This window comes from Hemitrygon akajei, chromosome 9, assembly GCF_048418815.1.
Source record: "Hemitrygon akajei chromosome 9, sHemAka1.3, whole genome shotgun sequence".
NCBI lineage: Eukaryota > Metazoa > Chordata > Chondrichthyes > Myliobatiformes > Dasyatidae > Hemitrygon > Hemitrygon akajei.
In genome coordinates, this window is record NC_133132.1 from 25,390,788 (window position 1) to 25,404,954 (window position 14,167).

The 14,167-nt window shown below is 44.0% G+C and overlaps 1 protein-coding gene across 1 annotated transcript in view; it reads right to left on the reverse strand.

Annotated features, from left to right (window-relative positions):
* Positions 1-1,729: 1,729 nt before the first annotated feature.
* Positions 1,730-14,167, reverse strand: part of ess2 (ess-2 splicing factor homolog) — a 43,608-nt gene continuing 31,170 nt past the window's right edge. The window contains exons 8-10 of the mRNA XM_073055666.1: positions 12,001-12,110; positions 7,388-7,503; positions 1,730-5,778 (exon numbers count right to left, since the gene is read on the reverse strand). Coding sequence (XP_072911767.1) covers positions 5,508-5,778; positions 7,388-7,503; positions 12,001-12,110 — 497 coding nt within the window. The 3' untranslated portion in view covers positions 1,730-5,507. The remainder of the gene's footprint in view (positions 5,779-7,387; positions 7,504-12,000; positions 12,111-14,167) is intronic.

Below are 14,167 nucleotides of genomic sequence, written 5' to 3' on the forward strand. Positions count from 1 at the left end.
CTACTGAGTTCGTCCAGCATTTTGTGTTATTCTGATACCATGTCCTCCGATTCCTTTGTAGCTGCCAATAACTTTCCTCTCAATGCCATTGAGTACAGTCCCAACCTCTACTCAGAGTACAGTACCAACAGGGCTTCCTCTTAGGACAACTCCTCCCAACACAGGTTAATCCTAGTGAACCTTCTGCAAATTGCTTCCAGTGAAATCTTCTTTCCTTAAATAGGGGGACTAAAATACTTTACAGTTCTCTTGATGTTTTGCACAGTTGCAGTACAATGTCCTTGAAATTTCCATTTACTTTCCAGATTACCTGCTGCACGTGCTGGCTTCCTGTCTCTCAGCACAAGGATCCTCGAATCCCTCTGTGCTACAGCTTTTCTCTTGTTCTTCCTTCCAAAACCATTTCACATTTTCCCCACATTATGCTCCACTTGCCAACTTTATGCCTGCTCACTTAACCTATAGATGCTTCTCTGTAAACATTGTATTCTCCACATACCTGTCACTGAGTTGGCCACAAATCTATTTCCTTCCTCTAAGTCATTAATATATCAACAGCTGTGATTTCACCACTGATCTCTGTGGCATCCCATCTAGGTTACTAAGACCCATCTTAAATTACCACATTATCTTGACTTGCTACTTCCATACCCCTCCCATCCATATACTTATCAAAACTTCTCTTAAATGTTGAAATGGAATCAGCATCTATCATTTCCATTGGCAGCTTGTTCCACACTCTCACCAGCAACTTAGTGAAGAGGTTTCCCTTAAACATTTCACCTTTCACCCTTAACCTATAACCTCTAGTTCCAGTCTCAACCAACCTCAGTGGAAAAAGCTTGCAAGAATTTACCCTATCCGTACCCCTCATCATTTTGTATACCTGTATCAAATGTCCGCCCCTTCCTACATGCCAGGGAATAAAGTCCTAACCTATTCAACCTTTCAATCCTGTATTGTTCCCATATGTAGGTGACCAGAACTGCACACAATACTGCAAATTATGCTTCACCAATCTTATGCAACTTCAACATAACATCCTAACTCCTGTGCTCTATACTTTGATTTATGAATGCCAATATGTGAAAAGCTCTCATTACAAACCTTTCTATCTGCACCTTCCGGAAATCTAAAGGCACGTTATCAACTTTTCCCCTGTAGCCACTTTGGTCAATACTTCATCAATAAAAGACTCTAATATATTTGCCTGACACAATATCCTCTTCATCAAGCCATGCGACTACCTTGTTGTATCTGATTTTTCAAATGTGCTATTACAACTTTCTTGATAATTGAGTTTAACATTCCCATAACCATAGATGTTAAGACTAAAATTAACCTAGTTACCCACTTTTTTTACTAGGAATATTGCATTGGTACTTTAGAGTGTAAGAATGAAGATTACAAGATTCATCTACTTCTCAGAAGACACTTCCTTTGAGTGCATGACAATACAAGTGCTCTGAGGCAGCATCATCAGCCTTTAGCCTTGATTATTTTGCCAAATACTATTTCTCTAGTGAAGGTGATGGTATTTAATTCCTCCCTGGCAATATTCAGGGTTAAGGGAATGCTTGTGGTATCACAGGGACTGGTGCAAAATACCTGTTTAATTGTGTGTGCCAAGCTGTGATGGTGAATACCTGGTCACATGAAGAAACAGCAATATCACTCATATCCTTCTTCAGTCTGGGTTAATTCAGCACCCCCAAGAAATACAGCAATGTACATGACATAAATATGAAAAATACACACATTCTTCAAGTTTATTTAAAAAGAGATACACAGAGAAGGGTAAGCCACTTGTTCCTTGAGCCTGTTGGGCCCATCAATGTGACTTAATTGAATCAGTGACATAACACTACATTCTCCTCTGTGCTTTAATGTCTATTAATTTCAGATTTAAAAAAAACATTATTGGCCTGGTATCAACCAGACTCCAATCACTATTTACATGTAGAAAAGGGGAGACCCAGTTTTAATACTTAAGCCAGCCCTTTCATTCCAGGCTTCTTAACTAGTGTGACAACATACCCCGAGTTCTCCCAAATACCTTAACAACTTCATCCAAACCACCCCTCCAGGGAACACTGCGTAACTTTAATGCTGCAGAATAATTCTCTCTAAGCCCAAATATTCTGCCAAGGTCACCCTGAGTCCTGCATATGTGATCGGCCAGGATTTTCGAAAGTTCTGGTTTTATTTGACCATAGCAGCCCTCACCCCAACCCACCCTGTCCACTCGAAATACAATCAACAGTCTATGTGGCTTTTTGGGACATTTCCCATGGCCTATGTATAGTAAAGCTCCAAAAAGCAGGAACGCTTGGGACTATGTTGGAGGTTTATAACCATATAACAATCACAGCACGGAAACAGGCCATTCTGGCCCTCCTAGTCCGTGCCGAACTCTTAATCTCACCTAGTCCCACCTACCCGCACTCAGCCCATAACCCTCCACTCCTTTCCTGTCCATATACCTATCCAATTTTACCTTAAATGACACAACTGAACTGGCCTCTACTACTTCTACAGGAAGCTCATTCCACACAGCTATCACTCTGAGTAAAGAAATACCCCCTCGTGTTTCCCTTAAACTTTTGCCCCCTAACTCTCAAATCATGTCCTCTCGTTTGAATCTCCCCTACTCTCAATGGAAACAGCCTATTCACGTCAACTCTATCTATCCCTCTCAAAATTTTAAATACCTCGATCAAATCCCCCCTCAACCTTCTACGCTCCAATGAATAGAGACCTAACTTGTTCAACCTTTCTCTGTAACTTAAGTGATGAAACCCAGGTATTTTCCAAACCATCAGATGTTGTTTTATTAATATCCCAACACACATGTTTAATTCCCATTTTTAAAGATGTTTCACAGTAACATTTCAATGAACCCATTTAGATTCAGGGGAGCATGGCCAACAAATCCCGTTAAGTTTAAAGGGAGTGTGGGAACTGGGTGTGTGCTGGTGAGCAAGATGCAACTTTGATCCCGGTTGTTGCAATCATCTTAGCTTCTGTCAGATTGCATTTGTCAGCAGCATTCATTCGCCACATCTCTGACCCATCATATTGCACTCCACTTGCCTTAGCTTATCACATCTTTTCCAACGTGCTCAGTATTTCTTTCACTGACTATAGGGCAGGAATTGAAAACCCATTTTCCTACTATTCTCATCTACACAAAGGTGGCAGATGATCATGAAACACAAGAGGATACTTATTAACTCAGAGATATCAATGGGAATATATACGCAGAAAAGTAGCAAACAGAATTATTTTAGATCAGTGTGAGGTGATGGATTGGAGAAGAAACAAGCAATGAGATGGATTGTAGGAGACTGAGTGCAATTCTACAGGGTCCAGATAGGAACTCAGTTCCATTAAACTCTGATAATCCACAATAATTCAACATCTGACTCACTCATTAGGACACCCACTATCCCTGGATCTGCATACTCAGGGGCAGTTGCACCTGGGAGCACCAGGGGCCAGGAATGTGAGCAGGAGTTCACAATACGAGGGACCCCAAGGTAGCTTGGATCTGGTGTGCACCCTGAGCAACGTACTGGAGACTCACCGACTTCTGTTTCCCTGAGCTCCCTTTAAACTCATCAGGACTTAGTTTCCCACTCCCTTGAAATTCAGAACTTACTGGAAATTTATTAAACTATTTGTCACGTTTAAAATATTGGAATAAAATGAGTAATGCCCAGTAGTCTGAAAATATGTTAGTCTGTCACTAAAGTCCCATCCACACAGGATTTATTGCATATAGATAGTGATAGGAAAGCAAAAGATAAACATGCCTTCATCGGCAAGGAATGAAATGTGAAGATCTGGGATCCATACATTGAAATAAAGACTAGTTAAAACAACCCTGGTCACTTAAAGGAAATACATGATAGCAAAGAATGTGCTTATAAGATGTTGTCAGGCTAGGAGAATTGCAGATGTGAAGAATTATTGATTAGATTGACACTGCTTTCTGTAGAAGAGGTGGTAAGGGTTTAATTTAGCTGCAGTGTATAAAATAATGGTGGTACAGGATAGAGAGGAAGGAGCAAATTTGCCCGAACACAGAGAAAATTAAGCAAGAGGCAAAAGTTTGAGAGGTTTAAGAATTAAGGGTCAGAGGAAGTCCAAGGAGTGGTGATGGTTTGGAACTCACTGCCCATTGTACCAGGAAAGAGGGATTAGCCCAAATCTTCAGTTGCTATGGCTACAATCCCCTGAACAGCCTTCAGCACCAGAACTTGCCTCTATGATTTAGAGCACCTGTCCCAAGTGAGGACATTACCGAGGCTGCAGTAAGTGAGCAGATGCAGGAGTTGGTTCCCATCTGGAAGCATTACAGTACTCAAAGTCCACATAAAAAAAGCTGCATATTGTTTCTCTTAACCAGAGGTCATTTCTAGAAAGAAAATCTGTCAGGAAATTTCAGCACATTAACGGAATAAAGGCATGTCCAAGGGGGCTCAGGGCAAAGCAAAGACGTGTGTCTGTCTGTCTGCGTCTCCCTGCACACACATATATACACACGCTCGCAGCAAAAAAAGGAACCAAAAACATTGTCTGGGAACGGTAGAATGGCAGAGGGAAACAACCCAGGGGAGGGCAAGAGAGAGGATGGTCTGAGAGAGGATGCATCAGACAGACGTGGGTTAAAAACCCTGCTCAAGGCTGGTGCAGGTGGAGAAACAAATTTTAATACAGAGGGAGGGCTCGACCCGGGGGTGGTGAGGGGAGCCAATAAAGAGATATGAGAAAGGGAGCACTGATAAGGTACCAACGGGCAGAGAGGGGACACTGATGATGATTGGGAGTGAGGGTACAGACAAAAGTGAGTGAACGTGAATGAGCAGCATCCCCTGAACACTGGCACTGTTTGTAGATGGTCACTCAGGGTGCACGAGAGGGAGACTCTCCAGTTGGTGTTGTGTACAGGGAAAGGTATGTCTCGCTCTCTGTGTCTGTGGGTACACGCAATTAACACACTGATCATTAAGTGGGAAGGCAGTGCCTTAGGAAATGAGGCCACAGCAGAGTCCCTGAACCAACTGTACTTCCACAACAAAGTCATCAATCCCAAAACCCCAATACTACTAGCCAAAGTAAATGGATAACAGGCTGGACAGAAATGGGTATGAGATGTGCCCATACCAAAGTGGTTAATACACAGGCAAAACCTTTGAGCGTTCTTGAGGACCACAGTTGTATCAGGCAGCGAAAGGCTGAGATGGTCAGCCCAGGCCCATCAACTCGGCTGGCCGGCCTTGGCAGATTACAAGAACCCAAGTAGTTTAACAGCCAGCTCATGTGCCAAACTCTCACTGCCAACATATCGACTGCACCATGTTAGACCTATAGAAGTGGCAGACAGAAACGACATTACAGGACTCCTTAGTAGATGAATGCAGGGTCATAGTTTGTTGTTAAGTACTCCCATCCTCAGTCTGAAGATTTCCCATTTCCACAGGAGAGACGGGACAGGACTGACCCTAGAAGAAGTCCGCTGCTTTCTTTCTCTTGGGCAACTGCAGCAGGTTGTCTGTGATGGAGGTGGGGTCCTGGCTGCTCGGCGTGTGGGTAGCAATAAACGTTTTAGGGGTGACACCAGCACGTGGCGTTTTACACCGTGGCGTCCCTTTGTGTGCCGGCGAGGGCGTGTAACTGGCACGCAGAGCTTTGTCCGTGTATTTGCTGGAGGTGCGGTTCACAAGGCGCTGCAGGGCTGGTGACATCACCGGACTGATACCATGTGGAGAAAGGCTGTGGAGGAGAAACAAATACCTCAACCCTCCAGTGAAGGAATAAGCTGTCATGCTAACACCCCAAATTTAGAACATAGAACACCACAGCCTAATACCGGCACTTTGGACCACAATGTTTTAACCCACCTGCCCTACCTTTCCACATGAACCCTCCACTTTCCTATCATTCATGTACTTATCTAAGAATTTCTTAAATGTGGCTGATATATCTACCTGCCTCTGCCACCACCCTTGGCTGGGGATTCCACACACCCACCACTCTTTCCTGTACATCTTTCCTGTACTTTTCTGCCCACCACTCCCCATTTTCCGCAGGAACACTCTCTCCATGATTCCCTTATCCATTCATCCCTCCCCACTAATCTCCCTCCAGGAACTTATCCTTAAAAGTGGCCAAATTGTTACACCTGCCCATTCACCTCCATTCAGGATCCCAAATAGTCCTTCCGGGTGACGCAACACCTCACCTACAAACCTGCTGGGGTCGTCTATTGTATCTGGTGCTCCTGAAGCGGCCTCCTCTACATTGGTGAGACCCGTCATAAATTGGGGGACTGCTTCGTCGAGCACCTTTGCGCTAACTGCCACAAGCGGAACTTCCCGGTGGCTAAGTATTTTAATTCTGATTCCCACTCCCTTTCCAGCATGTCGGTCTATGTTCTCTACTTGTGCAACAATGAAGCCATCCTTGGGGTGGAGGAGCAACACCTTATGGCGTGAATATCAACTTCTCCTTCCGGTAAAAATATTCCCTCCCCCCCACCATCTTCTATTCACCACTCTGGCCCTTTAACTCTTCTCACGTGCCTATCACCTCTCCCTGGTTCTCCCCACCCCCCCCCCCACCCCCACCCTTTGCTTTCTCCTATGGTCCACTATCCTCTTCTATCAGATTCCTTCTTCTCAGCCCTTTACTTTTCTCACCCACCTGGCTTCACCTATCACCTTTTAGGTATCCTTCACCTCCCCCAACCTTTTTATTCTGCTGTCTTCCCCCTTCCTTTCCAGTTTTAAAGAAGGGTCTCAACCTGAAATGTCAACTGCTTACTCACTTCTATAGATGCTGCCTGTCCTGCTGAGTTCCTCCAGCATCTTGTGTGTGTTCCTTTGGATTTCCAGTATCTGCAGAATTTCTTGTCTTTCAAATTATGCCTCTTGGTATTAACTATTTCCACCCTGGAAAAAAGTCTCTGGCTGTCCACCCATTCTATGCCTCTTATTATCGTTTACACCTCTCATCCTCCTTCACTCCAACGTCAGATTCCCACATTACTGCATGCTCACATTACTCCCAGAGGGAGACCCATCTGCCTCCCTCCACTACTGATATCCCAGCACAGATGCACTCCCTCCAACCTAAGACCTGCACCCTCCCTTCCCTAGGGTCTGTCCCCAAGCCCATATACATCGGCAGGGTCCAGGTTGTTGAAGGGAAGAGACAGAACTCACCTATCTAGCACCTTTTTGCTAACTAATGGCAAACTGCACCTGTCATTGCGGCCCCCAGCAGTCTTCATAGGTCTGGGTGCTAATCCCTGGGTTGGGGTTCCCACACCGTAATCTCATTCAAGCACTGTGAAGGGACGATGCCGAGTGTCCACACTCACCTGACCAGACTCTCTGTCGCCTTCCTCAAAGCTTCCTGTTTCTTGGTTCTGTTTTTGGCTGCAACCTCATTGACCATTTTAAGGCCCAGTCTCTCTCTCCTGCCTGGTTCCAGAATCTGTGGCAAGAGAGCAGAAGCCAGGAGGTATTGAGTTCACACACAGGTTTCCTAACCACAAACACTCAGTGGCCACTTTATTAGGTACACCTACTCATGAATGCAAAAGCTAATTAGCCAATCACGTGGCAGGAACTCAATGCATAAGAGCATGCAGACATGGTCAAGAGGTTCAGTTGTTGTTCAGAACAAACATCTGAATAAGAAAGAAATTCTGACTATGGAATGATTGGTGATGCCGGACAGGGTGGTTTAAGTAACTCAGAAACAGCAGATTTCCTGGGATTTTCACCCACAATAGTCTCTAAAATTTACAGAGAATGATGCAAAAAAACAAAGCACCCAGTGAGCTGCAGTTCTGTGGGCGAAAGCATCTTGTTAATGAGAGAGGTCAGGGGAGAACGGCCAGACTGGTTCAAGCTGACAGGAAGACAGTAGTAACTCAAACAACCATTCATTACAACCACATTGTGCAGAACAGCATCTCTGAAAACACAGCATGCCAAATGTTGAAGTAGATGGGCTACCGCAGTAGCAGACCACAAACATAAACTGTGGCCACTTTATACAGGAGGTGCCTAATAAAATGGCCACTGAATGGAGATGTCTACATTGGCACCCCATGAAATAATGAGATATGGTTCCATGGGCAGATCTGCCCTCTGCTGGAGCTTGTTAATTGTCACTATGTCCCCATATTTCCACTGTCCATGAGGATAAAAGGTGCAGAGAGACACAACCCATGTTGTACCAAATAAAATGACCATATCCCAATAGTTCCCTTGTCGCTCACATTCTCCAAGATGGCTGAAACCTTGACTAAACTCCCTTTCCTGCAGCATTGCCACATAGCTTTTGGTTTTTTCTCCTCAAATGTCCATCCACTGCTCTAAATGCTGCTGATGAAGCTAGGGCTTAAAGAGTCACCAGCATAATTTTAAAAGGAATTAGAAATGGACAGTAAATTGGTGGCCTTCCCAGTGAATCCAACACCCCAATTTACCATAAACCTTCTGTAAGGGCCACACATTAATGTTCAAAGATTTTATAGAATATACACAAGAGATCCTCTGGAAATCCAGAGTAATGCAGACAAAATGCTGGAGAAATTCAGCAAGTCAGGCAGCATCTATGGAGGGGAATAAACAGCCAATGTTTCAGGCCAAGTCCTTTCTTCAGGACTGGAAAGGAAGGGGGAAGAAGCCAGAATAAAAAGATAGGGGAAGCAGTAAAAGCTGGCAAGACCAAGAGAGGGGGAAGAGAGAGGGATAAACTGAGAAGTTGGGAGTTGATGGGTGGAAAAGTGGGTGAGCTGAAGAAGGAGGAATCTGATAGAAAAGGTCAGTGGATCATGGGAGAAAGGGAAGGAAGAGGAGGACCAGAAGGTGATAGGCAAGTGAGAAGAGAAGGGGTAAGAGGGAGCCAGAAAAAGAGGAAGGAGAAATTAACAGAAGTTATAGATGTTCATGCTGTGACGTCAAATGGAATATGAAGTTCTGCTCCTCCAACCTGAGATTAGTCTCATCATGGCCCTAAACTCACATTTTCTTCCCCTCTTTAAGCTCATCTTTCCACTAAAATTCAGCTCCCTTGACCCCATTCCCATTAATCTGCTTAAGATCCAGCTTTTTCCATGCTGACCGACCTTGTTGCAGATCTGGCAATTCTTCAGGTGTTGCCACAACAGCCTTCAAATCTGCCTCAAAGAAAAAGGAAAAGGACATCTACTCCATCACTGCACAGTACCACCCGATTGCTAACTAACCCTTCCCTTCTGTGGCCTTGAATGTATAGCAGCTTCCTAAAACACTCCTTTTTACTTTCTTGGATTCATGACAATGTTTAAAAATCACTTTGGTGAAAACCAAGAGAAACACCTTCTATGTTATGTTGCAAGTAATCAACAGTTCTTCTTATTGACCAACTCTGATACAGATGACAGCAGAACCTTTCTGTAACATATTCTTCATTGTTGTCCACCTGGGTCCGAAGTTATCAATTCCAGTTTCAATAAAAACATTCATTTGCATGATACAGGTGTCACTGGCAAGCCAACAATCACCAACTCAATGCTCTCGAGAAGAGAGAGGTGAGGCTCTCTTGAAATGCCACATTCCCAGTGGTACCTTGCTTTGGGTAAGTAGGTCCACAATTTAAACCAGGAATTCATTTTGAATGATACATTTTCTAGTGCATGAAGGGGGCTTTCAGGCAGCAGTAACACTTGTGTTTGTCCTTGTTTTTCTAGAAGATGGAGAAGTGGTGGGCTATGTAGGAGGGAAGGGTTACTTTGATCTTAGAGTAGGTTAAAAAGTCAGCACAACATCATGGACTGAAGGGCCTGTAATGTGCTGTAGTGTTCTATCTTGTATGGATACTGGAGTAACAGTAAAAAATACTGCTTCCTGAACTTTCTGCTTTTGCTTCAGATTTAGAGTAAATACAGATTTACTTGTATTGTTTTTCATTTACAGCTAAAATGATAGGTCTGGCAGGTGCTGTCCGGATACAGCCCTTGCAGATAACTCTATGTTGCAAATGGTTGTCACATCAGACATGGGGTGATGGTGATGGATTGAGTTCCTATCAAGTCACCTCCTAGTCGCTGAACGGGTGTAAACTCCTCAGGTGCTGTTGTCAGGGCACTCCTGCAGGCAAGTGGGGATGAGTCCATCTGATCTGCTGCTGACCTGTGGGCATAGCTGGATGATGACGGGGACTGAGCAAAGGCTGTCCCACTGAAGGTCAAGGACACGAGTTTCCTGGGACTTACGTGGCATGAGGATCACATGGCATTGCTGAATAATGGCTAGGTTTGGATGTATGATTGAGGAGTGGTGCATGCATCCCCTGATCAGAGAAGGTAAGTTAGTGAAGTTAATGACACCATCCTGAGGAACTCTGACAATGGTATCCAGGGGCGGAAATGATTAAGCAGGTTTAGCAGTTTGTATGAGGTGTGATTCTAACCAATAGAGCATTTTTTGCAGTTCCCAATAAGCAGTTCTTTTCAGCCCTCTACATGCTGTCTTTAACAGGAATAGGGGGACAGATGTCTGTCCTTGGTCACTAATGCTCTGCACACAATACCATCTGGTATAAAGGTACCAATGCACAAGATCGATAAAGCTGCAGAGGGTTGTAATCTCAGCCAGCTCCGTCGTGGTTAAAAGCTTCCACACCAACAAGAACATTGTTAAAAGTTGATGCCTCAAAATGGATGAATCCATTACTAAGTAACCCACCACCCAGGACATGCCATCTTCCTATTACTACCATCAGAGAGGTGGTACAGGAGCCTGAAGATACTCAACAATTTAGGAACAGCTTCTTCCCCTCCACCATCAGATTCTTGAGTGGTCTATAAACCAATGAACACTACCTCACTATTTTCCCTCTCTTTTTGTAATACTTAATTTCTTTTTTTATATATATTTCTTATTATAATTTTTTTTATGCATTACACTGTACTGTTGCTGCAAAAACAAATTTCACGACATGTCAGTGATAATAAACCTGATTCTGATTCAATGTAGAAACACAAGTGCCTTCTATACTTTGAAACCAGCTGCAATTTGCAGCCAGTATTACTTTGCATGTTTATCCTGGTGACTGAGCACAGATTGCTTATTATGGTCATCCAGTCTGTGTATGTATTAAGCTTTGTTTCAAATTTTAAAATGCTCATTCCTATTTTCAAATCTCTACGGTTTCTCAGTTCCCATTTGTCTCTGTAATTTCCTCTATTCCATGAAATGAGTAGTAGTCAGGTTCTGGACTCCTGATCCAATACAATTAATACAATTGATCCAGTATTAACAAGTGTATCTTTATCTTCAATGTCTCAAGCTCTCCTCTTAAACCTTGGTCTGTTTAAACTTGCCTCTTTGCTTTCCAGTGTTTACTCCCTGGAAGACAAGCCGGATTGCCTTTGTCTGCAGCTGACCCAGCAGGAATTCACCATCAATCTTCAGGCCATGCCACTCATGGACCTGTGACAACAGCTGCTATCATAAGTAGATATGCTGTGTGTGACAGTACGTACTATGTTTTTCACCTTGGCTCCGTAGGAACACTTTTTCATTTAGATGCATACATGTGTGTGGTTGACTGGCAATTAAATTTAGACTTGCTCTGGAATCTTCTTAGTGTTTTGGTGCCAGTTTTGTGAAGGACTTTAAGACTCGGTACATTCAATTGTGGTTTTTGTACCCGACTCTCTGTAGTGTGATGAATAATATCCTAAATTCACCTTTCATCCACCACCCCAAAGTCGAGCTGGCTGAACAGGTACAAAAATCACATGTTAAAATATTAAACACACAAGATTTTGCAGATGCTGGAAATCCAGAGCACCACACAGAACTTAGCAGCTCAGGCAACATCTACAGAGGGGAAATTTCGGACTAACACCCTTCATCAGGTTAACACGTTAATTGACTAGGGAAATGTAGTGGACAGTTTCTACTAGAGGTGTTCTCCCTTTCCAGGATGTACCTTAAATGCAGGTCCTGGTGTCCTGTCGACATGAGGGGTTTCTGAACCGCTCAAATGCAGTGGTGTGCCTTCAATCTCACCCCATGTCATCATCGGTGAGTCCATCACACCTGGGGAATGAGGGGAACAAGCTTTGATTAACAATACAGTCTGATGTCTCAGTTCCAGTAGCACAAATCCAGTCATTGGACAGTCCCACATGTAGTAGAATCAGAGCAGCCCTCAGCCAATAGTGCTAAATACAAAATGAATTGAATCATAGAAGCCAAGCACATGTTTAACACGGGCAATCAAGACACACCTCTGCGTCAGAGCATCATAGAACCCCAGAGAGCATAACGAGCCCACTCAAAGGGCCCTGCTTCTGCACAGACCAGTCCACATCCTAATTTGTGGTCTGTTGACCAACACATTACAGAGGTTCAGGTACTTTTTAAAATAGTGTTTATGCCTCTGCTACCTTTCAGAAAGACCCACTGACCCTCACAGAAAAAATAACTTTTTTCTTTTACACCACAAATTAATTTAAATCTATGCCACCAGGTTACTAATTTACTTGACAAGGAAACTTTGCTGCTCTTTCCCTGCTATTCAGACTCAAATTAGTGTGGGTGGCACGGTAGCATAGTGGTTAGCACAACACTTTACAGTGCAGGTGATCCAGGTTCAATTCCCTTCATGGTCTGTAAGGAGTTTGTACATTCTCCCTGTGACTGCGTGGATTTCCTCCAGGTGCTCCAGTTTCATCACGCGGTCCAAAGACGTATCCATTGGTATGTTAATTGGTCATTGTAAATTGTCCTGTGATTAGGCTAGGGTTAAATTGGGGAATTGCTGGGTGACGTCCCCAAAGGGCCAAAAGGGCCTATTCCGCACTGTATTTCAATATTTAAGTAAATAGATGTATGCACCTCAATTAAGTCACCTCAGCCTTCCACAACAAAGAAAAAAACAATCCCATCAAAATCCAGTGATATTATCTACTGCCAAATCCCCTATTTCCCCTTCTGCTCTTCACCAAATCCAATATTTCACATTGCCTTAACAACATCAGCAGAATCTAATCCCTTCATTAAAACTGATGCAACGTTTCATTAAATGAAAAAAAAAACCTAATTCGTACTTTCAGTCTTCCTAAAGAAAGCAACACACACAAAATGCTGGAGGAACTCAGCAGGTCAGGCAGCATCTATGGAAATGAATAAACAGTTGACATTTCGGGCTGGGACCCTTCTTCAGGACTAGAAAGGATGGGGGATGATGCCAGATAAAAATGTGAAAGGAGGATAGCTAGAAGGTGATAGGTGAAGCCAGGTGGGTGAGAAAGGTAAAGGGCTGGAGAGGAGAGTGGGCCATAGGAGAAAGGGAAGGAGGGAGGTGACCCAGGTGGGTAAGGGAAAAGGTGATTGGCAGGTGAGAAGAGAAAAGAGGTCAAAGTGGGGAACAGAGGAAGGGGGGGGGATGTTTTTTATTCTGGAAGGAGAATTAATTATTCATGCTATCAGGGTGGAGGCTACCCAGATGGAATATAAAGCGTTGCTCCCCCGCCCTGAGGGGGGGCCTCATCTTGGCAGGCACAAGGGGAGGCCATGAATCAACATTTCAAAACAGAAATGGGAATTGGAATTAAAATGTTTGACCGAAGGAAAGTTCTGCTTTAGGCAGATGGAGCAGAGATGCTCGACAAAGTGGTCCCCCAATTTATGACAGGTCTCACCAATGTAGAGGAGGTCACATCGGGAGCACCAGACACAATAGATGACCCTAGCTGATTCACAGGAGAAGTGTTGCCTTACCTGGAAGGACTGTTTGGGATCCCGAGTGATAAGTGCCAGGAGGGATTTTAGTGGGGAGGGATGAACGGACAAGGGAATCACTGTAGGAGGGGGAGTTGGTAAAGATATGTTTGGTGGTAGGATCCCTTTGGATGATGCATTGAATGTAGAGGCTCTGGGTAAGGACAAAGGGAACTCTATCACTGTTGAAGCAGCGGGAAGATGGGGTGAATGTGGATGCTCAGCAAATGGAGGAGATGTGGGTGAGGGCAGCATTAATGATGCAGGAAGGGAAACCCTGCTTTTTGAAAGAGGACATCTCTGGAAAGGAAAGCTGCATTCTGGGAACAGATGCTCAGAGATGAAGGAACTAAGGGAACAGCATTTTAACA